A 24,803-nucleotide genomic window follows, 5' to 3' on the forward strand; every position below is an offset into this window, starting at 1 on the left:
ATTTTAAACCGAGAACTAGAGAAAATAACAGGAACGCCACGTGAGAGAATTTAGTATAGAAGCAGAACTGGGTTACTGTCTATTCGGGCTTTGTGATTTTAACGACATGTGTGAAACAGATGTGTAAAAGAAAAAGAAAAAACTGTTCAGACTCCTGTGGTGAAATTATCAATTAAAACTGTGCCACGTTTTGTGACCTGCTGTAAAATCCAGTATTTAATGTTGGATAATTGCAGCTAATTGGGTGCCAGTAAGCAGACACCCCACCCACCACCACCCTGACCTGCTGTAAGTGAAACGGTGCCGGATTGATTCCTGCGTTCCTGATGAGGGCTGTACACACTGTAGGGAGAATTAGAGGAAATAACAGAGCACAACAAACAAGAAGCGCTTAGAGAATAACAAGAAAGCGTCGTTTTTCTTTGCTTCTGTTGCCGCTGCTGCGTTTCCGGACTACCTTCACCGGGGAGAGGATGCTGCATCCCCGGAATCGCTGCCCTCCGCTCATTATCCGCACAGTCTCCTCAGTTACGTTTCACTGTGATTAACGAGTGTCGGGAGTAAAAGACGACGTGCGAACAAGACAAGGAGCAGAAATTTGGAGTGAACATTAAGAAGGTTTTCATTGAGCATCCGCGAGAGAATTTTTTTGCGCGCTGCCCGCTTCAGTCGCATCACTGCCGACTTGTGTTAGACGCAAAGGAGAGGGTAAAAAAAAAGACACACTTGATATTCTCCTCTCTGTTAAATTATTTAGGAGTATCTGTTCCTCAAGCCCAACATATGCTCGTATCTTTGTCTTACATGATTGTAAAGCAAGGCTCGAAGTGGCGGTGACACGGATGAAAGCCGATGGCCAGGCGCCCCGAATTTCATCAGAAGGGGGATGCAACCTAGAATAACCCGTGTCAAATGGTAAGAGCGCAGCTTATGTCGAGAATCCGTGCACTTGCTCAGAAGTGGAGAAAAAAAAAACTGTGAGTTTCTGCAGCTCTCGTAAGGTCTGTTGATGTGAATTATCCCTGCAGCTTTCCACGCAACGCAAGGCAAAGAAGACCTGAATCTCGACACGTTACGGGGCGAGTGTATACTGCTGCGGCTGCGGACTGAGACAGCTACACACACCGCGGTTGAGAGCATTGCTTTCTGTCACACTTCTCTGAAGTCAGGGTGAAGGGCGCATGCATAGTTGGCGCATTGTAACTATAACGCGCCTCAGGTTTCTCCTGAGACTGTCCCTCCTCCTGACCTCTTACGCACTGGAAGCCCGGACACTGGTGACTTTTTAATGGCTTTTGTGTTCAGAAGATGGAGGGTCTTACTGGTGCTGAACGTGCTCGCGGTTGCCGGGTTCATTACTTTCTGGGCCAAGTGCAACAACGCACGCAGCATCCAGACCACCGGTCCAGAGGCCGCGGGTGATGGGAAGAGAGCCCGGGGCAACGGGACGGCACAGGGGCCCAGCGTCAGCCATGAGGTGCTGCTGAAAAGGCTCAGCTCTCTGGAGGACGTGGTGTACAGGCAGCTAAACGGTAAAGAGCACGTTAACATTTAAAGTGAAAGAACGTGTCAACTTGATTTCCCCTCAAGGAATCTGAAAAAGTTAAAAGTCAGTGTTGTCTGACTTTTTTTTTACTCCCTCTGGAGCCCTGACATGACATGTTAGAAACTAATGAATAAGCCTCCCTGCATTGTCCCTAATATTGTCTAACAGTCAGCTGCTGGATCTGGCACTCCTCTCACATTATTTCAGTAATTATGGGTCATGCATGATGAGAGTGTGCTCTCTGTTAGAAAGTCTACATCTACTGAACCACTGAAGAAAGAGTCAGCAACTACCAAGCATATTTAATACTCCAGCGTAGAGCAGCAGAGATCACCAATGGTAATTAAGTTTCCAATAAAACGTTTAATTTTAAATACAAGTGTGTCGGGTTTGGGTTTAAATGGATACATGGGGCTGTTTACAATAGGATCCAGTGAATTGATTTTCCCTGCAACAGTAGTAAGGTTATCCAGAATTGTACTTTAATTAATCTCTGAAAAGACAATGTCTTTATTGCACTCCGGGAGGTTAGAGTTTAATGTTAACTTCCGAGAAGGAGCTTTCAGGGTTCTGGTGTCTTCAGGATGCCGGATGTTTGCCAACACAGAGGTTCAAACACTGTGAAGGATGGTGTGGTATGTGTTTGTTCTCTGTCCCCCCTACAGACAGAGCGAAAGCTTTAAATCCTTCACTTGTGTAGTTTAGCCTATGTTTAGAGTTTAATTTTCTTCCCCATCATTAAATGAAGGCTTACTGACCTCAGAATGGATAGGAGGGTTTGGATTGGGAATATTTCACACATCCTATTTGTAAATTGTGTCCATAGATTGAAGATATTCTCTGTGACTCTGTGCCAACTCTGGTTCTAATGAACTCGGCCCAGAAGTTCACCTGTTTTGACAGCCACTGACAAAATACTGTATATTCATGTGAGTTTGGAGCTGTGATGGTAAGGCAGGCTATCAGCTGTGGGCAGTATAATGCATTACTGAGAGGAGAGTGACTCAGGCACACTAAAGGATCCTGACATGTAATCTTCTCTTGTTTGCCTTGCTTAGGTCTGTCCAAATCTCTGGGCCTGATTGAGGGCTTTGGGGGTCGGGGTAAAGGCGGCCTCCCCGCCACGCTGTCACCGGCTGAGGAGAGTGACGCTAAATACCTTAGGGAGAAGTACGGCTATAATGCCTACCTCAGTGACAGAATTTCTCTGGATCGCACAATACCAGACCATCGGCCTAGCAAGTGAGTACAAGTCAAGTGAGGAAACTTTAAATTGCGCTTCAGATGGTTGAGTCATCCAAATTTTACATTTTTTTCTTTGCTTCTGAGATAGCCTCCTCGAGCCTAACACAGTGGACACGGTTGACGTTTCACTTGGGGTCGTTTCAGCATTAAAAAGAAAATACATGAGCAGCATAATTTTTCCATAATCAGTGTCTCAGTTGCTTTGGATAATGTAGAACTCCCTGAAAACAGTCCTAATTTTTATTTTGCTCCAGTAAAAACTGATGTACGTGTGGATGTATGAATAAATTCAGTCTCAGATAACACACCTTTTAATGTTAATGCAGTGTTATTTATTTTCTAAATATAGCCCCCACACACACGTCAGTAATACTCAGCTAATGAGTCTTAAAACTTATTGCCTGCATTATCCAAATGTTGTGCTTGCATACTGAAGATGTTGACTTTTTTGCGACCATATGTAAGATTTGTTTTTCATTTCTCCCCAGAAAATATTCAGTTTCACCAGAGTTTCTCTACTCTCGCAGATCTTGTCTTAACTTCCACTGTGCCCCTCAACTCCCTTTTCATTATGTTATTTCATCTGGTGAAATTGCAAGCTGGAAGCACTTTGATATTTTTATAGCACCACCCTGCTTTGTAGGCATTAGATAGGTTCATTTTCTGATCCTTAGTCATCTGTTAAGAGGAGCCCAGAGCTGTTGAGTGTCACCACAAGGTTCGACGACTCATAGATTTGATCAACTCTGGAAATGCCATCAGCTGCGAACTTCAGATGAGAATTTTTGACCTGCCTCCAGCCTTACGACTTAATGACTTCTCACTATTTTATAGCCCAGCCCAAATGTTTGCACATGCTCCAGTCCTATTTCTAAGATCCTAAAATAAAAAGTGACGTATATTTAACAACTGAATAAATGATTGCTCATTGGTTTTGTTTGTTTGTTTGATAGCAGTATAGCTCAAAAAGTGAAGCATGAATGTGCATTAAAATTTAATTTAAGGGGCTGGCTTAACGTAGAAAGGATTGACTTCTAGAGTCGGCCTGGTTCTGGATTCTTTACCATTGTGAGGTAGCTCAAAATGTAATTTTTTTTTTATGTTTTAAAAACAAACAAACAAAAACTATCAAATATCAATAATAAAAATGAGAGACTTTATCTTGATGTTTTTAAGGCAATAACCCAAACAAATCTGAGTCTAGATATTTGTTTGAATCCAAGGATCCAATTTGTTCATCATGGAAAGGTGTGCATCAGAGATATGCTGTGTCAAACTGCTCTTTGTTGAATAAGTGAATTGATAAACGTGTGATTTTCCCAGGAGTGCCCACACTTTTGCATAGAGCACTGAGGTTGGCCTTGCATTAGCTGATTGGTATCAGCTGTTTCATTCATGCTTCACAGTAACTGAGTAATTCACATCTGTGTGGCAATCAGCAGACTAGTCATGTCTAATCATATCCATGCATGTGTAGAGCACAGCCATTATAAGGGGGCACAGTGGTGTAACGCAGCTCTCCCAGGCAGCCTCATCTGTGCTCGATATGCTATAGTTTTGCATTTTTAGTTTATCATAGGAAAATCCCAACCCTATAGTATTAGGTAGTAACAGTATATGCACAGAGGTGCAGAGGTTTGGGTCGAGTATGTGCTTTGGTGGCTCTCTTATTGTACCAGCTGCTTTTCACAGCATACATGAATCCTTTGGCTCATTTTTCCATATATTTCACGTCCCCCCCTTTTAGTCTTTATTACTCTCCCCCAGCCTCTTATGCTCATATCTGATGAAGTTGCACTATAAGTCTTGGTTTGACATCGGTCAGCAGGCGTTCACGCACACATTCACAGTGTGCTGTGTGTGCATGTGTAAGTCAGTGCCTGGGTACAAAATGCTTACCTCACGTTTGCACATGGTTTTATTTATGTAATGACTGCACGTTTCTATGTGTATGGTCTTCATGTCTTATCGTCATATACAAACAGCCGTGTGTATTATGTCTTCAGTAATTCTTAGTTAAGGGTTTGTAGCTTCCAGCTAGCTGATAGTGAAGCAAGTCACAGACCCTTTTTTTGAAAATCACTGATGACAAGAAAGACTGGATCCTTGGTCTAGATGAAATTCCAGTGCCCTCATTTTTCTTCTAGAAGGTCTTTTATGTTGCTTCGATCAATGTGGCCAGTGAAGCACGTTGGGGTGCGGCATTTTCAGACATAGACAGCATGTAAGCTGGGGTCAGAGGAGTCTACTCTGTTTGACTGAAGGAGATTGTGGAGAAGTATGAGAGGAGCAAGAGAAACAGAAATAGGAAAAAATAAAAACAGCATTTTAAATGATCTTCTGTCAACCTGCTCAGCTTTTCTAGGGTTATTAAACTTGCTTCTCTTTTCAGCAATGTGGTACATGTGTAGAAATAAAAGTGGACTCGTACTGCACATCAATACCGATCATAGATGTGACAGCATTAGTTTGTAGTGATGTTAAGTCTGATAAGTGCCATTAGGATGGCCATCAGCTGATGAGCTGACTCCTACAGCCATAATCACAGTCATACTCAGATTAAGATAAGATAAGATAAGATAGAACTTTATTAATCCCTCGGGTGGGTTCCTCTGGGAAATTTGACTTCCAAAAAGCACAGCAACGACCGAAGTTACAGTTACAGAATTGTTATATATATATATATATATATATATATATATATATATATATATATATATATATATATATACACACACACACACACACACACATATATAAATACAGAGACAAATATAAATAAAATATACAAAGGGGATAAATAGAATAAATAGGAATAAAAAATAAAAATACAAGTGAATTGCACATTTCAAGTATTGAGTCTATTGCACTGTTGACTATTTACAAAAAGTATTGCACAAAGTATTGTACAGTGAGGTGAAGAGGCACTACAGCTTAGTTGTTCCCCCCTCCTTTGTCCTCCTGTTTCCCCTCCCTCTCCCCTCCAGAGAGGAGTTAAACAGTAATTAATCAATTAATCAATGAAGCTGTACTTGTAAAGTGACAAGTTCACACTCCCACTTTTGCAATCATTCATGCTGTTCCCTTCTATCTCCTACACACTGCTGGAACTGGTTACGCTGATTGCACCGTCACTGCCTCCTCCTGTTCTCAATTTGTATTAACAAAATTGCTGTAGTATCTCCTACCTGCAGTGTATGTACATGCAGTATATCCCCTCCATGATTGTAATATAGGGGTTTAAAATATGTTTTTGGACATTTTATATTTCCACTAGACTGTGATCATGTTTGTAGTTTTTTTTTTAAGCCTTATTCATGTGAACCTAAGGGATCTTCTGGAATCCTCTCTGTCACATATACGGCACAGTGCAAAAAATATTCAGATGTGCCTAATTTTTAAAAACATTTTGCTTTCAAGGAGCCAGATTTTCTTTTCGTTTAGTTGAATCTTTAAGAATCTAAAAGATAACAAAATCTGATAGGTAAAAATAACATTTTGAACCAACTAGGTGGTTCCCAAAAATCTGGCGTGCTGTGAGTCCTTAAAAAAATTGAGGAAACTGGAAAAGTAGCAGGACTAAATAACTCTGTACAGCAGATGAACTGTATCTGAAAATCATGTCCTTAAGATGTAGAAAAAGATAAAGAAAAGCAAAGACCTGAAGTACCTGAGAGATGCACTGGCCCTTTAATGGATCCATCTGCTGTTTGCTGAAGCCTCATCAGAAATGGTCTCAGTGGAAGGCTGTCAGGAAGCCATTTTTAGTGAAGAGAAACAGGGAGAAAAGGCTGAGGTATGGTAAATTACACGAGAACTGGACTATATCAGTGGCAACAGGTCTTACAGCATTATGAATTCATATTTGACATTTTTGGTTCAAATAATTGTTGATATGACTCCAACAGAGGGTGTTTACATCCGTCTGTAAAACACGATGAAGGCTCTGCCAGTGGTGTTGGGAATCTTGAGAAAGCTGATGGAAATATGAACCACATATTAAGATTTTCATCAATCATGCAGTCCCAGCTGAAAAGCATCTAGTTGGAAAAGGCATATTTTTATTAATTACGACAATGATCCCAAACACACGGTGAATGCAGTAAACGTATACCTAGATCAGTCATGGATTGGCCTCCCCAGAGCCCAGACCTCAACATTTATTAAAGCAGTGTGTTCAGGAAAGAGAGAGTTCAGGCTATGTTCGATAGTAAAGGTGGCCATACCAAATATTGACTTTCAAGTACATTTTTGCCTTATGTACTGTATTTCCATTTATGTTTGCACGTTTCAGTGAATTGCTCTGCCTATTTCCCATTTTCCCAGCAGAATATAAAGAAATGAGGATGCCTCAAGACTTTTGCAATATTGTATCAGAAGGAGAAAAAAGGTGACAAATGTCCCAGTTCTTCGTGGTTAATCTTGTTAATGTTGCCTTCTGTTTTCTAATGGTTTCCTGCCAAAAACCCTAAAAAAGTGTTCTCCAACCTCGTGAATTGAAAACACTGGATTTGTTATAGAATAACTTCTAATTAGCTATTATTTCACAGAGGAAATAAGATAATCGATAAAAGAAAAAAAGATGTGAAAAGGAGACAATAAAAGAAGCCCCTTCCTTTCCCACATGTGCTAAACTTAGAGCCAAAGCCTCACCCTGCCGCTTTCCGCTTCATTAGAGTTGTTTAAACAAAACAACTTAAAAATAGGGTTTCTATCTGAAGCAGCACATGCAGTTAAAAGGCCAATGTGGAAAAAAAATCCTTGCGATTATAGTTGAACAGGAAGCGGCACTTGCTCTGCCTTTCAGCCCCATTGAACAAGACGTCAGCAGCTCTATGGAGGTAGTTTGGTCTTTTTTACAAATTCAAAATTAAATATGCGAGCACTCAAAAATTAAGGTTCACTGAGAAATGTCCTCATTTTTTAAAAAGAAAGGCATATTCCTTGTTATTTAATATAACATTCAATTGATCAGAAATGTTAGAAATCATGGTAAATGGGCTCATCAATACAAAATCATGATTGTCTTTTTAATTGTATAACTTTGTAGACTAATTTTCCCAAACCATCACTCTAGTGCTCCACTGGCACCTCGTATTACTTAATGCAAGTAGTTTACAGGTGTTGTGTCGTGTCTTTCTACAGATGTAGAAAGGTCAGCTACTCAAGAGACCTTCCCCAAATCTCCCTCATCTTCATCTTCGTCAACGAGGCTCTGTCGGTGATCCTGCGCTCAGTCCACTCAGCTGTCAATCACACACCGGCGCACTTGCTCAAGGAGGTCATCCTGGTGGACGACAACAGCGATGACGGTCAGTATAGATTAAATATTTTCTTCAGCTAATACCAAATAAGAAGAGTGGCTTTTTCGCCCTCTGATTAGAAGATGGTTTATAGTGAGTGAAACACAGAATTTCCATCTAAAATCCACTGAGTCATCAGCAGGATTTCTACTGAAAGCAACAAAATACACATCAAATTGTCATTCAGCATCCCAGAAATAATTATCTTATACAATAAGTATCATGTAACGTGAATATAATTATATAATTAAGTTTTATATTATAAAACTGAAACTAGTGAGTGAAAAAGAGAATATTTGAATACTTTTTCTCATACAGGCATCGGCATATGAAAACAAATATTCTTGTCAATGTTACAAAGAAATGATTTCAATCTGTCAGCATCAAGGATTCCAGTTTTTAGATATATGTGTAGTATTTTCTTTATTTTTACTTTTTTAAATGCTTCTGAGTTTGTGTAAGCGAGTTTTGTAGATTGAAGTTACAACCAGGCAAAAGACTTGTTTTACAAATGTCAAAACAATCATTGGAAACTAGGGCAAAGCATTACAGCCCTCTAAAACCAGTATTGTTTGAAGATTATTGCATACACAGTCTCCTATAGAGCTACCCTCTTTGACTTTGGCATGACAAATTTGTGTCCTAATCTGACCCAGCTTCACTGTGATAAAGGAGCTGAAAGCAAGACATAAAAGGACTTTAATAAACTAAATATAGCAACACACCAAAGCACATTTTTGTTCCCAGTAATTATGTTTTAGTAGACATGGCTACTGTTGAACCTGGGCTAGGATTGAGGGTGGGAACAACCATAACTATGCAGACATGTACATTAACTGATCATTTGGGGCAGATCACAATGAGACACAAACACACTATAAATGTAACACAAAGCATGTGTTCATACTTTTTTCATGTCTGTTACACTTAAACATGCAGATATATTGAAACATTGTTTCTAAAGGATGAAAGGCATCAGACTTCTGATGGGGCTGTGTTTGCATGTCATGGGGACGAGTGTCTCCTTGACAAAAGCTGTGGTCATTGCTTTTGAAAAGAGGCATTTTCTGAGGTGACTGATGGTGTCAAGTGTTTGTGGAGGCAGACAGGCAGATAGAGGCAGAACACACAATTGGATGTCACAGGAGAGATGTCTCTGTCATATTTACCGGGCAGGGTGAGAAGATGAAGAGACGGCAAGGGATGAGAGGAGGGCGAGGAGATAAATCGGGAAAAGTGAAAAGGAGAGGGGAGGCACAGCAGAGATAAAGAGGTGTTGGTGGAGAAAAATAAGAGAAGAGGGGATGACGTAGAAGACAGAAAAGGTCAAAGAATGAAGAGAGCTGAAGGGTTTGAAAACAGGCAAAGTGAAAGGAGGGGCAATGAAGAACAGAGAAAAAGGGAGATGAGAAGGAGAGGCTCAGAGAGCAAACCAGGCTATTAGAGAAAGTGGCATCAAGAAAGGGAAAGGATGAGAGACAGGGAGGCTCTAAGATAAATGAGGTCGGACAGAGAGGAGGGGAGAGAGCGCAGGCAATGAATATCTAGAAGAGGGAGAAGAAGCAATCTAACAGAACGGAAAGCAACAGAAAGCAAAGAAAAATAACAAGGAAACAGGAAGAAAGAGATGAGATAGTCGAGGCTTTAGGGGATAAGGCTGCCAATGTCTAATTCATGTACTGTCAACAAATCCATGAAAAGATCAAAGCCAACAACGCCTTAGTCTCACACCCAACACTTTCTGACTTCCCTACCTTTTCAGTTTCACTCCCCAAGCCAATTGGCTTTTAGTGTCGCAAATACATGATTTCATTCTTATACAAAGGGTACATCATTTTCTAAAAGTGCTGTGTGCTGAAGTTTTTACAAAATGTTGCCCAAGCAGGAAATAGAAAATTGGACATGGGTCTTTGGTTCTGAACTAGTTTCATTCGTGATTCATGTTTATCACATTTTTGGACTTCTTTGTGTATTTTTTGGTGTAATTTATACTCCAAGAATCACCTTGGCAGATGATTGTTGTCAGTGCTGTTTGTCTGTAGCAAGAATACACAATAACTACCTGCTGAGATTTTATAAAACCCGGTGGAGTGGTGCATCGCGGATAAAGAAAGAATAGGAAGAAATTTTGCTGTGGATGTGGATCGCTTTATTTAATGGAAGTGGATGTGTTGATGTGGATCGCAAAAACTAGTCTTAGCCATGAATGTGCTGTCTGAGTGTTAATTTCTTTTTGGCATCTGGTAATGCAGCAAGTTATACATTATCAAGAAGCATGTGTGACAGTGCAGCTTACAGATGTATTTTAATCATTCTTATAAAACAATGGGACTTAGTATAAGAAACACGGAGCTACACAGTGGGAGAGTGAAAGGACTGAGACAGCTGAGGCGTTCTCTCACTTGACACTGCTGGTTGGCTGACAGCCAGCTATCCATCACAAAGAGGAAGACATTGCAGTGGCGCACAGGGCGAGGCGAGCGAACAAATAGTGCTTACCCCTCTTACTGCCTGAAAGACACCCACCGCCATGCTCTTGCCATATATGTTTGTATGTGAAAAAAAACACGCATGTGAAATGAGTTTGTGATGAAGAGTATGTGTGAAAAAAAAGAAGTACGAGAACAGAGAGAAAGAAATGGAAGACAGAGCACGAGAAATGTGTTTTTCTCTGAAGGAATGTTGCTCTGTGTGTGTGTGTGTGTGTGTGTGTGTGTGTGTGTGTGTGTGTGTGTGTGTGTGATACAGAGGAAGAAGGGCTGTGAGTGTTTTGGTCCGGAGGGAAAAGGCTGATGAGTTGATTGAGAGATCAAAGGTGGCGCGGTCGTTGATGCTCAGGAAGCCGTAGACCCCCGTTGGTGTTGTTTAGAGTGAGTTGGAGCTTAAAACAGCACCGCAGGGAGCTGAGTGAGAACTTTTATGTCATCTCTCTATTTGTATGTGTGCTTCTTTATTTCTTTATTTATAAACTGTGTTGCTGTGGTGATGAATTTGTATGTTTTTTATGTTTGTTTTCAGCTTTTGATAGTGTAGCAAAAGCTGACAATAGTTGGCATACATTAGTGGTTATTTAGGATAGGATGAGCTAATAAGCCGTCATGTCTTTGTATTTTGCTAGGAAAATGGGAAATAGATGTAGCAGTTTACTGAAACTTGCAAACATAAGATGCCAGATGCATCTCTCAGGTTGTGTGTCAGTTTTTTGTTATTTCTTAAGGACACAACTTTCAAATTCTGTTCGTCTGCTGTAGATGTTTTTATTTAAGCTGCCAGTTCTTTTGTCCTCTACTTGTTTAGTTTCTTGACATATGTCAAGTTTTTGGCTAATAGCTCTTTGCTAATCACCTTGCTGGTGTGTTATCGTTGTCATTTTTTGTGCAGGAAACAAATTGTGTATTTGTGACAAGCTGCTGGTAATGTGCCAGTAACGAATTTGTCCCTTGAGTTAGGTGCTTTTATTATGTGTGAATGATTCATAGGAACAAACAAATAAAGGACTGCACTGAAAATTATAATAAAATGATGTCCAAAGAAAAATTTGAAGAACCTTCAGAAAGCCTGAAGAACGTGAAATAAATTACAGAATTAAAAGACAGTTCGGTTCCTTGGAAGCAAAATGTAAAGACAAAATGTTCACACATGGCTCTATGCAACTACATAAGAGCTTTAGGATTGTCTGAAAGTATTTGTTTGGGTTTTTGCTCGTAATTATCTGCTCCACTCTATGTTCACCTGTTCCTTATTACCCGGCTGCTCTAAAGTGATTTCTGCCAATCTTTGTCAGCTCATCTGTGAGCTTGTTTCACTCATGCGCTCTGCAACAGTCCCTCATGTTATTCTCTGCTTCACAGGTTTTTTACTCATTTTCCACCCCTTGGGCTTTGTTCTCCCAATATCAGCTTTATTTAAATAAGCTTTCTTTATGGTGGTTTTGCTGATTTTGTGTATTCATTTGGAAAAGCTTACAAACCTAACACAAATAATTGGGGTATAACCCTCAATCTCATTGGGCCTGTTTGAGTGCACTTATGTCAACGAACTTAAAAAGGGCTAGTATGTGCACTTTGCTAAAGAAATGCTTTGATTATATATATACAGTAGGTATATTTTCATAGGTATATTAAATATTTTTTAGTTCTTTGTCTCTGGACAGCCTAAAATAAAATAAAAAAACACTGCTTAGTGCTTAGTGGGTTGCCCTTTGTGTTCTTATCATGTTGTTTCACACAACCAATACTAAGGCTTGATGTGAGGTTTATAAAGGAGTGCAGGCTGCCAGTGAGAGAAGTGAGACAAAAGAGTTGTCATACTGGGAATGGTTGCTTAAGCTCACTCTGCTGTCCTTTCATATTTATCGACATGAATTCCAATTATTATGATTGCATGAAAATAATTATGCAAGCTAGGCATAATGTGTCAGGCTTTGATTGTTGCTGCCAGAGGGGACTCTGGAACAGCATTTTTCTTTTTTCCTCCTTTCTTCAGTAAAGAGGGCTGCAATGGATCTGATGTTAGAGAAGCTAAGAAAAAAATACAAGCACTTTCTTTAGCATGTAGAGATTCTTCTTAAACTCGCCAACTTAGCTGCAATGGTGATATATTCTTTTCAGGCTTTATTAGTCCTGACATCAGATCAAATACTGGAAAACTCCAGCTGGCAGACTGTTCAAGGATACATGTGCAGATTATAAGCTAAACTGCAGATTCAAAGATCAACTAAAGATCAGTCTTTATAAGCATTTCTGACTTGTTTTGTTTGATGTGTTATCTTCATTTTCTGAACTGTAGAGCAACTGAAAGGTCCACTGGAGGAGTATGTGAACAAACGCTATCCCGGCCTGGTGAAGATTGTAAGGAACCAAAAGAGAGAGGGATTGATCAGGGCCAGGATCGAGGGTTGGAAGGTAGCCACTGCTGAGGTGACAGGATTTTTTGATGCCCATGTGGAGTTCACCCCATCATGGTGAGTGGGTCCTATCATCTAGCGGGAAGCACAGTGTTATTAACAGTCAGGAGTGAATTTTTGGTATTTGGAAAAAGGCTTATTTTAGTGTAAATTAAAGTGAAACAAAGCATTCAAAAACAAAAATGACATGTACTCAAAATTAAATCTGGAAAAAAACATATCTTTGCCAAATGTATGAACATTGGAATAACTTATTCATGATAACAACAATGACAATAATAGAGCTTTGGGTATCAGTGTTAAAAGAGTGCTACAAAGTGCAAAGAAACCATGGAAAGAAAAGACAAAGGATAGCTGAAGCTGCATAAAAGGAAGAGCCAAGCTATTTCACGCCTGAGAAGTTTTAAAATGAGACACTTGAGGCTGTGGGATCAGGTTGAACGGATTTTATTTAAAAAAAACATCACAAGCACACATAAAACACACACCAAAACAGGACCCCTCTTGGAGAACTTGTCGTAAAAGTAAATTTTTAGTAACCATAAAAAATGAAGGTTTTGTACTGATTCAAAAAAGCTGAGCGCTTGGTGGTGAACTGAATCAAAGGCTAAATACTGTCAAGAAATTAGCATGCAATGAGGGATCTTATTAACCCCGCTAAGACAACTGCCACATCCTGTTGATGTCTTTTTGTGGATCTCATTTTCGAGCTCAGTGCATAACTTAAGGTATACCGTGCAGTTCTCTCACTGCCCCCTGCAGAGCTCAACTCGGCTGAATCAAACAGAATTAGTGATAAAACTGGGACGACACAAGGAACTTTCTATTTGACTGAAGTGGATGAAAAAAGTGGTGCTCTTAAAAGATGTTATAAAATTTGTTTCTGCACAAAGTAAAGTCAACTAAATGTGTGAGTGTGTGTGTGTTTGCACTTTTTTCAGGGCAGAACCAGTTCTAGCTAGAATAAAAGAAAACCACAAGAGGATTATCTTGCCGTCAATCGACAACATCAAGCACGATACCTTCGAGGTGGAGCGCTATGAGAACTCTGGCCATGGCTACAACTGGGAACTGTGGTGCATGTACATTAATCCACCCAAAGAGTGGTGGGAGGAGGGAGACATGTCTGCACCAATAAGGTACGCCAGCTTCTCCCATTTAAACGTGAACACAGATCTCACACTTCTGAGATGTATTTTTTTCCACTTCTTTAAGATTTTCAATAAAACTGCCACCAAGTTCTTTTTTTAGTTTTGGGGAAGATTAGGGGAAAACAAGAAAAAAAGCTCCTGATGGGAAACCAGACTTCATTAAAGCAATAAAAAAATTACAGCCTAAATTAGAGAGTGGAGAGTGAAAATAGGATTTTAATTATCTGATTATCACCCATATATTTGTGTTAAATTGGATTTCCTTCCATTCTTTAATTAAAAATAAGAATAAATCGCATGAGTATGCACAAAAATGTTTAGATAGGCTGAAATATAAAGTGTGAAACTTTGCATAGTGGAGATTTGGGTTGTAGAAAAGTACTCCAAAATAAACATCAGATAAAGCCACAAAAAAACACATTCTGGTGTTTGCAAACGCTCAGTGTCACATGATAGTGTGTTTTCCTGGCTGCAGGACGCCTGCCATGATTGGATGCTCCTTTGTGGCCAATCGGGACTACTTTGGAGAACTCGGTCTACTCGACTCAGGCATGGACGTCTACGGAGGGGAGAACATCGAACTAGGCATCAGGGTTTGTGTGTCACCCAGTTTCCTCTTGTTCCTGCTCCCTCTTTACCCCTGTAGGTTTTAAGTGGAGCAGTGGGCACCGTAGCGTGGCACCACTGATAAATGAGGCCCCATTAAGAGTCCTGGAGGACCAGTCCTGTGTGAGCAGCTCACAGCAGGGCAATGGAGATAAATAGGTCACGTAGAGCAGGAAGGTTGGAGTTTGTTTCTGTACATTTTGAGAGATTGGAGAGTCTTTTGTTTTTCTGCAAGGTTATTAGATTTTTCCTGAAAAAATAACGTCAAACATTTTCACAACCCGAGTGTGTTGGCTTTTATCCAGCAAGCTAAACAATCAAATATTTTTAGAAAGACAAAAACTTGTCTTTGAGTTGACTTGGTCATAACTTGAATCTGAAATGGAAAGTTCTTATATCTTGTCATCAAAAATATCAAGATTCCCCCCAAAATTAAGTCTAGATAAGTAAACGTGTACAGATGCAATAAAACAGCTAAAATTCAGCTTCAACGCACCTATAAATATATTACAACTGCTGGAGATGAAGTATTAGCAAAGACATGAATCTAGCCCACAATGTCACATCTCAAGAACCACATTTCTTTCTGTTCCTCTTTTACTACAAAGCAGTGGGACACACTCGCCCTGCGACAACAACATTTCTACATTTCACTACAACCCTTACAAGAGGATTGTTTGGATGTGTCCAGGGAGAAGGCCCTCATTCAGAGAAACTCTTTCATAACAAGCACTTGAATCAATGACTGTTTGGGTTTTAACAGGATTCTTGGGATAATGAATGTTAAGCGGTAGATATCAGCACCTCTATGGGGCAATTTTGCATGGTTGTTGTCCAACATCTTTTACATGAAATCATAGTACTGCTTATTTATCTTAGAGTGTGGCAGAGAGCAGTAAAATGTTTTTTTTTGGCATACCCTCTGTTGGTTAGCAGCTGTATCCTTGGGTAACAGAAACACATAGGTTATCTTTAAAACCTATGTGCCCATTTTCTGTTTGTAGTGCTGCTTATCTGTGGATGGAACATGTTTCATATTGTTCCCAGTGTGAAGAAAGACTGACGGACCTACTTTTTATCCAGTAGGAATGTTTGTCAGGAGTGAAATAGGTTGCATCTGTGCAATTGTTTGGTGACCTGTCAGTTTGAAGTTTCTGTTACGCTCACATCACTTTGACGTGGGTTCAGATAGCTTGGATATCCATGTCTTCATTATGTTCACAGCAGAAGGCTCGTGGGTTGGACACACTCAGCAGATACTTTATTAGATACACCTTGTCAGTATTAGGTTGGACACTCTTTTGCCTTCAGAGCTGTTTTAATTCTTCATGGCATAGATTCAACAAAGTACTGGAAACATTCCTCAAAGATTGATCTTGGCACGATGGCCTCATGCAGTTGATGCAGATTTGTCAGCTGTGCATTCACGATGGGAATCTCCCATTGCGCCATATACCAACGGTGATCTATCTGATTGAGATCCCCTGACTGTGGAGGCCATTTGAAACCATTGGACTCATTGTCATATTCAAGAAACTACTTTCCTGTTAGCTCACAAGAGTAGCACCTGATATGGTCCTCTGCTGCTCTAGCCCAAATTCTTCAAGGTTCACGGTTCAAAGTAATGCAAAAGTGGTTTTTAAGAAGGAGTTATCTGTTTTACTGTTGCCTTCTTCTCAGCTCAAAGCAGTCTCTGGTCGGGTCTGGTATCAACAAGATATTTTCACCCAGAGAACTGTCTCTCATTGGATATTTCCTCTTTTTTGGACCATCCCTTGGGATAACCCTAGAGATGGTTGTACAGAAATATCCTAGTAGATCAGGAGTTTCCAAAATACTTAGACCAGTCCTTCTGTCAACAACAACCATGCCTAACGTGTCTTAAATCTTCTTTCTTTTCCATTTTGATGCTCAGTTCTTCTGTGAGTACCCTGCCGAGATCCACTTTCTGGGTAAATTATTCATTATGAGAGCAGTTAATCTCCTTTTGAAGCGTGTGGATGTGCACAACAATTCTACCTAACAGTGAGAGGTCAATTCAGGGTCCAGTGGTTTGATCTCACTCACAGTCCTGCATGAATGAATTCACAGCACCATGTCCTGTTCTCATCTGTTCTTCAAGGGGTTTTCCTCTGAAGCCTCTGTGTTTGTTTAAGGGCTGTGTTTTTCTGTGGCTGGGATAGTTCCTAATTGGTCAGTTGCTGGCTTTGCACATTTGTTCTCCAAACCTGCAGAGGATACCTCAGTCTTGACCTGCTGATTTTGATGGCTATCATTGTGAATGAAGTAAGGATTATAGCTAGGTCATTTCAAATTTGGATTCCACCAACTTAGAGATTATAGCTACATGATGCCCTTATTTGGGCATGTCCATTTTTCCTGAGGTTGTGTAGAAGCTTTTGGAAAAAGGGATGAGTACCACTGGCTGTTTCCAGAGAGGATCCTGGGAGGAAGTTATCTTGTTCAGCTTCCTATTTCTTCAATAGCAAATCTGCTAGGTCAAAAAGCTCTTTTTTAAAGTTTTGCATTAAGAGCTGTTTCAGTAGCTCTAGATGCACCATAACATTGTTCTAGCCATTCTGATATCATTTTCAGCTCAGCTGCTGGGTGGTTTGTATGAGGAGATAATTGATTCAACCTTCATGCTCTGAGGTTTCTTTTCTAAACCACTTCACAAGCAGGTGAAGCTCTTCTGCTGCAGTTAATTCTTAAACCTTTAGCACCAAAAATGAATGATGTCCAGTAGTTCTCCACTTTATCATTAAACTTTCTTTGACCTCTGTTAATGAGAAGCAACAAAAGGTGGCAGAAGAAGAAATACTCTTGTACACATTTAAGGCTATTCATCATCTCTCTCCTCCATATCTCTCTGATCTGGTTCAGATCACTGCCCCATCTCGATGTCTTAGATCTTCTTCTTCCCTTTCTCTCTCCGTCCCCTCCCCCTGTCTTGCCACCATGGGGAGCAGGGCTTTCAGCTGCTCTGCTCCACGACTCTGGAATTCCCTAACTCCTGATTTAAGAAATATCTCTTCCGTCTCTCTCTTTAAGTCCCAACTCAAAACTCACTTGTTGTCTTATGCTTTTATGATTGTGTAAACTGCTTGCTTTTATGCTTCTTTTTTTATTCTGCCGTGTACAGTGTCCTTGAGTGTTCTGAAAGGCGCTTTCAGATAAAATTTATTATTATTATTATTATTATTATTATTATTATTATTATTATTATTATTATTATTATTATTATTAAGGGTTGCAATAGTAACTTTAATCATTTGACCAAGCTGTTGTTGTGTAGCTCTTGGGGCTATGCTAGCATTCATGTCTTATTGTTCTGGCCCGCTGTCCTACATCAAAGCTGGGAAATAGCATGGTGAACTGTAGAAGATGTTTTGGCCACATTTCAAGCATGACTTGGGCTTCTGACCGTCTCTTCTTGTTGATCTTTAATGACATGCCTGGAATCATCATGGTGTATTCGCTGACTGGGAGAGTGCCCTGGATGATACGTTGTCACAGCAAACAATATAAGTAAAAAAACATGCATTTATGTATGTATACTCACAGTTGGAGCTTAAAAGTTAACCCAGTCCTGAAGTGCCGAAAACCTCAGCTCCTCTTGATGCCTCTTAAGGTTGGCTAGAAAAAAATGAATAAAAGCAACAATTAGATATTTTTTATATAACAGAAAAGAAGAAAAACCGAGAAGGACTGCTAAATGTACAGATATAGCTTTCATTAGTTCCAGCACAAAGAAAACACGTCCTTCCAGGTGCTCTATGCTCCAGCTGTTAGCTGTAATTGACTTTATAAATCAGGACATTGCGGCGACTGTGCATCTGCCTATTTATATTTCCTGCTGCCCAGCAGCCAGCAGTATATTATTGTGAGCTTTAATTCATACTCCTACTACCCACAGGTGTGGCTGTGTGGAGGCAGTATGGAGGTGCTGCCTTGCTCCAGAGTGGCTCATATTGCACGAATGAAGAAACCTTACCACAGTAACATAGCTTTCCACACACGCCGTAATGCCCTGCGTGTGGCAGAGGTCTGGATGGATGAGTACAAGTCCAATGTCTACCTGGCCTGGAACATCCCCATGGAGGTGAGAACGGCATTTTTCTGCAGCAAGACCTCTCTTAGAGAGGATGCTGTCAGTCATGCTTGTCTGTTTGTGACTATCAGATGTCCATGTTCAGAGCCAAACAGTTTTTCTTTTGGTTCCACAATTTATGTAGAGACTTTAGGCATAATAACTTCCTTTGCTCTTGCAGAACCACGGTATTGATTACGGAGACATATCACAGAGGGTTGCACTGAGGAAGAGTCTGCAATGTAAGAGCTTTCACTGGTACCTAGACAACGTTTACCCAGAGATGAGGAGGTACAACGATACGCTGTTCTACGGTGAGGTGAGCCATGAAGGACAAAGACACAGGAAAAAGTAACAGTTTGTAGATGTAAGATCTGATGTACAAATTAAACCACTGAAATTAAATAAATGAGACTTACAAGTTTCTTAGGACTTTGTGTATCTCCTCCACAGACCAAAATATAACAAGAAAGCAGGGACTCAGAGAGCATGTACATCCACATCTTCTCAGCTGTTAATAGAAAATAAATGAGATTTAGAACTTTGTCTGATCCACACTGACACATCCTTGTTTTTAGCCTTTATACATTTTTAATCAGTAATTATTTTGGGGAATATTCATATTTTATGAATTATGTCTGACTCTTTTTTTTGTGTATTTAAGGTCCGCAATTCTAAAGCAAGCCACCTGTGTATGGATCAGGGTGTGAAGGAGAACCACACAGCCACCCTGCACCCATGCCATGGGTGGGGTCCTCAGGTACAACACTCTTCCTCACCACCATACTAAAGAGTATACTCCATCTTTTTCCAGTTGCTTTGCTTTCTCATGAAAACATACAGTGAGCTTCTCCGGTGATGTGATTTGCAGCTGTGTCTCAATCACAGGCTCAGCTGAAATCCTCCAAGGAGCGAGTTCTGCTGTCAGAATAAAATTGTGTCTTGCACTTTTTGTGTTGAAGCCCTGAGTCAGCCAGTGTCAGCTCTTCATCCCTTCAGCCCTAAGGGCCTCTCTTTTTAGCTCACAGTGGTAAACAGGTGCTTTAGGCAGAAAGTCAAGGCTTCAGTGGTAAAATGCTAAAAGAGCTAAAATTTCAATTCAATTCTGGAAAAATGAGTGCCGCATCACACTTTCTTCACAAGACATGCTTCAGTTGCATTTTTTAAAGTTATCCTTTTCATGGAACAAAAAGTCTTCAGTTTTTATTAGACCACCAGTTTTTCACACTTGCACTTCCACGGAGATAAAAGCGACCCCATGGTGTCTTAGCGTGGGTTCTCTCCAGGTAGTCCGGCTTCCTCCCACAGTCCGATGACATGCACGTTAGGTTAAATGGTGACTGGCTGTAGGTGTGTATGCAAAACAGATAAAGCACATAAGTGCATAAAATAAAGTGCGATATGAATATCTGTGAAAAGATGAATGTAACTTGTAGTGGTCAGAGATACTAGAAAAACATTTTAATAAATACTCTGTTCTTAAGAAGAAGCAGTGACATCTAGGGACCACAAGTGGGATTTTTTAAGATTTTGAGTCCAAACGCTGTTAAATCACCTAACTTTTGTATGATGTACTGCAAACAGGATGCAGTTACTCTGCAAAAAGACCCAAACTGGGCTGACTGGGTGGTTGATGGAAAGCTTTATCTTTATATCTTTTGCAAGGCATTGCAACCACTATTCATGCTTTGTTAGGAACAGAATGCGATATAAACAATTTCCCAATCAGTCTTTATCGTCAGCACACTCAAAGCCTCAGAGCTTTAGATGCAACCAAAGGAACTGTTTTATCTGCACTGCTAAAGTGGAAATTACTATTAATCTGAACGAAAAAGCTGAAGTGAAAGACACAAAGGTTAGAAAACAGAGCGGGAAGAATCTGACTCACTTCTGCTTTTTCTTTCTGTCAAGTTGAGAAAACTGCAGAATTTGGTGTATATAAAATGTTAGGGCTATATGTGGGTTAGAACTCTGCTGAAACAACACTGTGATTAGCAGTGATGTACAGGAACATCTTTGTGTTTAGCACTCAGTGAAGAACAAAGACATGTTTTGCCTCTCAGCAGTATTGGGAACAACACCATCCTCTTGTTCAAAGCAGCAAAAAAAACCCCAACAGCTTGCATAATCAAGGAAAATTCCTGCTAGTTTACCTTCAACTTGTACATCATCACATACTTATTTCATCGTTAGCTAATAAAGAGAACAGTATTCACTCAGCCAGTTCAGTAACTTTCCGTTTACTGTATGTGTCTATCTGTTTTTCTCTTAGTTAGGACGCTACACTAAAGAAGGTCAGCTGTTTCTGGGACCCCTAGGCAGCACTGGTGAGGACACTCGTTGTGTGGTGGACGATCAGATCAGCAACTTTCCTCAGCTCCTCAACTGTGAAAAGGTGACCAACGTGAAACAGAAGACATGGCATTTCTCTCAGGTCAGAAGTGTAAAGAAATCTCTTTTTCAATGATATAACTGAGTGTTTATAAGAAAAACTAAAATTTACTGGCATAGAGTTGAGAGGAAAAGTATCTATATGTCAGATTTTAAAAGGGACCTATTGAGCTCATGTCTGGGTCCATTCTTTTTTCTCTTGGACTCTAATATGAGAGTAGCTTTGCATGAATCTTCATTTCTCTCATACTCAGCATTGCTGCAGCCCCGTAGTTCATGCTTTATCTGACAGAACCGCCTTTATATTCCGAATACCTCCGTTGAAGCCACCTTTCTTTGTGTTAAAACCCTCACAAACAGAAGGTTTTAACACCGGGGCCAGTAGGACTTCACAGATAGATCTGTCTGTTTGTGATGACTATATTAGGATATCATCTCTGCTATTACTGAAATCAAAGCAGTCTGGTTAACGGGGATTATTTGCACATAAACTGAGACTTTGGCTATGATTAATATGAACAATAACTGTTGTAAAATTATATTTATGCTAGAAAATAAGGGCTCCTTTTAAGAGAACTAAACCCAGACTGCTTAAAGGGTAACAAGCGACTCAATATACCTTTTACTTTGGCATTGATTCTCTTTTTCTTTTAATGTGAAAAACCTTTTGTAAGTCAATTTTCCATTGGTCTTTTAGTTCTGTTTGGGTAACCTTTAAAAACTAAAGAGTCACAGCCTGTAGCTGTCTTTGCACGGGAAGAGGAGAGCTTGAACAGTGATGCTGCAGACCTTCTGCCACATCGATTCTTTGTCACACAGCAGGACAAGCAGTGAAGAGTCCTGCAGACGTAGAAGTCTTAGGGAAATAGGGAGACCTTACTTATTTTATATAGATGTAAGGTAAAAAGTTAGTGCCATTTGTTCAAGAAAGAGGTTGCAACAGTTCACATAAGGCCCGGTCTGGTTACATACTGTTCTGTCACCATCACGCATTGTTCACAGACCATCTGTGAAATCTGTTAAAACCAAAGTATTGTATCTCCTTCTGCCTTGCAGAACGAATTGATCATAAATCGGGCTACTGGACGCTGTCTGGAGGTGGTGCCGGCTAATGTTTACTTCGGCCACCTGCTGGTCCTGCAGCCCTGCTCGGGGCAGAGGTGGACCATCAAGAACACTATGAAGCAGTGATCGCCTGGCCAGTTTCATTGGGACCAATTACAAAGGCTATTTCCAAGAGCTGTCACCTGACGTTACCTTGGCCAGTGGACAATCAATGATGCGGGGGCTCCTTAGCTTTTGAAATAAGACTCAAAAATAGATGGCTTTAAGGAGACGAGTGATGAGGTGGTTTGGAAACAATTGATGTTTTTTTGTTTTTGTTAGTTTTTTTTAAAAAACATGGACATTCAACGTGGTGAAAGTTTAGCATGAGGACCATTTCTCTATATGAATTTTACAAACTTTCAATGTGATGTTGCCATAATTCCTGTGTGCCACTTCTTTACAGTGTTTAAGTTTTAGTAGACATTTAATCGACCAAAAGCGTGCTCTTTCTTATGTGAAGGGGAAAAAAAGTTTCCATCTTCCATCAGTCTTTCTGCAATATTTCATTCTTACTGACGTACTTTGTCTTTTGAGATATTAAAAAAAAAAACAATAAAATACCTGGAATTAAATTTCAGTTATATGCACTGATCAAACTACATTTGTAGTTTTCAACATCATGAAGGTTTTAGTCTATAGCTGCGGTCCTCAACCTTTTTTGTGCCACGGACCGGCCCTAAATAACTAAAATGTGTTCATAACACACGGGAAAAGACACAGGGGAATTGAGGTAACGATAAAAACAATAAATATGAACGATAAAACGAAGAAAAAAAACCCCGGTAAACCATAAATTGCACACCTGAACCTCAACACTCGCGGCCCGGTACCAAACGACTCACAGACCAGTGCATGGCTCGGGGGTTGGGGACCGCTGGTCTATGGTACTTAGAAATTAAGGAATGGCTACTCGTGACAGGAGAAAATTTTACACAGTTTAGCAAAAATGCCTGAAAAGTGATTCTTATGTTTTTCAGAAAATTCAAATCCTTGTAAATATTTATAATTTGAAGAAAAATATGCTAAAAATATTACTTGGTGTACTTTTTTTTTCAAATCACCCCAACAAGGACTTTGGGCTAAATCTGACTTTTATTGCTATTTTTCCACCAAGCATTCTGTAGCATCAGATGCAATATATCTCGTAGCATGAAGTACTGTAAGCAGTTGGGTACAAAGTTTCTTTGCGCTAAGTTAATTTATTTGGTTAACTGCTGTGTGCCATAACTACTGAAAACCTAGTCAAACATAGGAAGCACTTTTTGGACAAAGGGTTGGAACATGAACGAGAGAGGAGGATTGAATCAGGAATGCACAAAAGTACCAATAGTGGAAACGCAGGAGGCCTTAAAGGCTGAAATTATTAACGTACTGAGATGTATATGATGTCATATATTAAATTGCATAAGTGTGATCAGCTGGATTTTTGCTCCCAAGATTGTCTTCCAATAAACAACTGGTTTCCTGGGTTGTGCTTTGTTACTGTGTTTTAGGATACATCTGCAGTCTTTAAATTCGTCATACTTTAATTAGTATGCTTATTTTTTTCAGTTTAATTTTATTTTCAAGCTTGTTTGTAATTTTTTGCTGCTAAACTCATGCTTTATTTTGCTTTTCTGGACTATAAATAAGGTAGAGACAGCAAAGATGAGCTACCATGCTGGGCTGCTCTCCTTTTAACTGCTCCATCCATTTTCATGGTTGTGGTCAAAATATTTTCCCCATGCTGTGAGATTAGTCCTCAAAATCATCCCCCAAAATAGACTACTTCAAAAGAGATTTCACCCTCAGCTTCCAGCTGCATGGCATCTGCTGTAACTTACACCAACTCGACTTAAGAGTACTTTCATCACATTTTTTATAAAAGCGCTTCTACACAATATTACCCAGCCACAAATGAAGTAGCCAGGTGGCCGAACATTAAAGGGACTGTCCTATAAATGACAAGTTATGGGTTCAATCCTGAAGCAACCATATGTCCTGTAAATAGTGTCCTTGAATCAGACACTGACCTCCTACTGCTTACTCTCGCTAAACTGCTCTGGATGAAGCATCAGCTTAAATGCTTAAGATGTAAATAAAACAGGAGGAGACTGCTGGGAGCACAAGGGCCTGTTTCTAGCAGAGAGGGGGAGAGAGGAGTGAGGCGGCTCTGAGGGACAGAGCCTGCATGCTAACATAACACTGAATGCTGATCAGACTCTTAACGAAGAGACTGCTCATCGTTCTCTGGCGTGAAATAGGATTACCATATGTTGGTTAAAGTCCTGCTAAATGTAAGCCAGCAGTAAATACTAACAAGGACAAACCGATCAAATAAACTCGCTGCGTTACTTAGATAAGGTTGTATTTATGGGGATGGAAATTTGTATAATTTGTAGATTTTAGCATGTAAAAAAATGGAGCTATTTTTAAAGGATGACAAAAAATCTAGAAAATGAATGTAATTCATTGACAT

At 40.0% G+C, this 24,803-nt stretch overlaps 2 protein-coding genes across 8 annotated transcripts in view; one reads left to right on the forward strand and one right to left on the reverse strand.

Annotated features, from left to right (window-relative positions):
- Nucleotides 1–356: 356 nt before the first annotated feature.
- galnt17 (polypeptide N-acetylgalactosaminyltransferase 17) lies at nt 357–23,806 on the forward strand. Of its 7 annotated transcripts, none has more exons than XM_080888966.1 (13): nt 357–708; nt 817–915; nt 1,029–1,532; nt 2,605–2,788; nt 7,937–8,103; nt 12,883–13,057; nt 13,942–14,139; nt 14,627–14,744; nt 18,674–18,859; nt 19,029–19,166; nt 19,512–19,607; nt 21,120–21,281; nt 22,295–23,806. In XM_080888966.1, exons 3-13 carry the CDS (start codon nt 1,289–1,291, stop codon nt 22,427–22,429), a joined length of 1,803 nt encoding a protein of 600 aa, XP_080745092.1. In that variant the 5' UTR covers nt 357–708; nt 817–915; nt 1,029–1,288; the 3' UTR covers nt 22,430–23,806. The 7 variants fall into 7 exon arrangements, 6 of the variants coding, with proteins under 6 accessions (XP_080745092.1, XP_080745093.1, XP_080745089.1 ...); XM_080888967.1 differs by having other exon boundaries at nt 821–915; XM_080888963.1 differs by having other exon boundaries at nt 357–915.
- caln1 (calneuron 1) overlaps nt 18,326–24,803 on the reverse strand; it is a 77,029-nt gene continuing 70,551 nt past the window's right edge. Inside the window, exons 6-7 of the mRNA XM_080888971.1 lie at nt 19,267–19,358; nt 18,326–18,393 (exon numbers count right to left, since the gene is read on the reverse strand). Of these exons, the coding sequence (XP_080745097.1) occupies nt 18,364–18,393; nt 19,267–19,358 (122 nt within the window). The 3' untranslated portion in view covers nt 18,326–18,363. The remainder of the gene's footprint in view (nt 18,394–19,266; nt 19,359–24,803) is intronic.

The sequence above is a fragment of the Rhamphochromis sp. 'chilingali' genome (assembly GCF_963969265.1).
Source record: "Rhamphochromis sp. 'chilingali' genome assembly, chromosome: 8".
In the NCBI taxonomy this organism is placed as follows: domain Eukaryota; kingdom Metazoa; phylum Chordata; class Actinopteri; order Cichliformes; family Cichlidae; genus Rhamphochromis; species Rhamphochromis sp. 'chilingali'.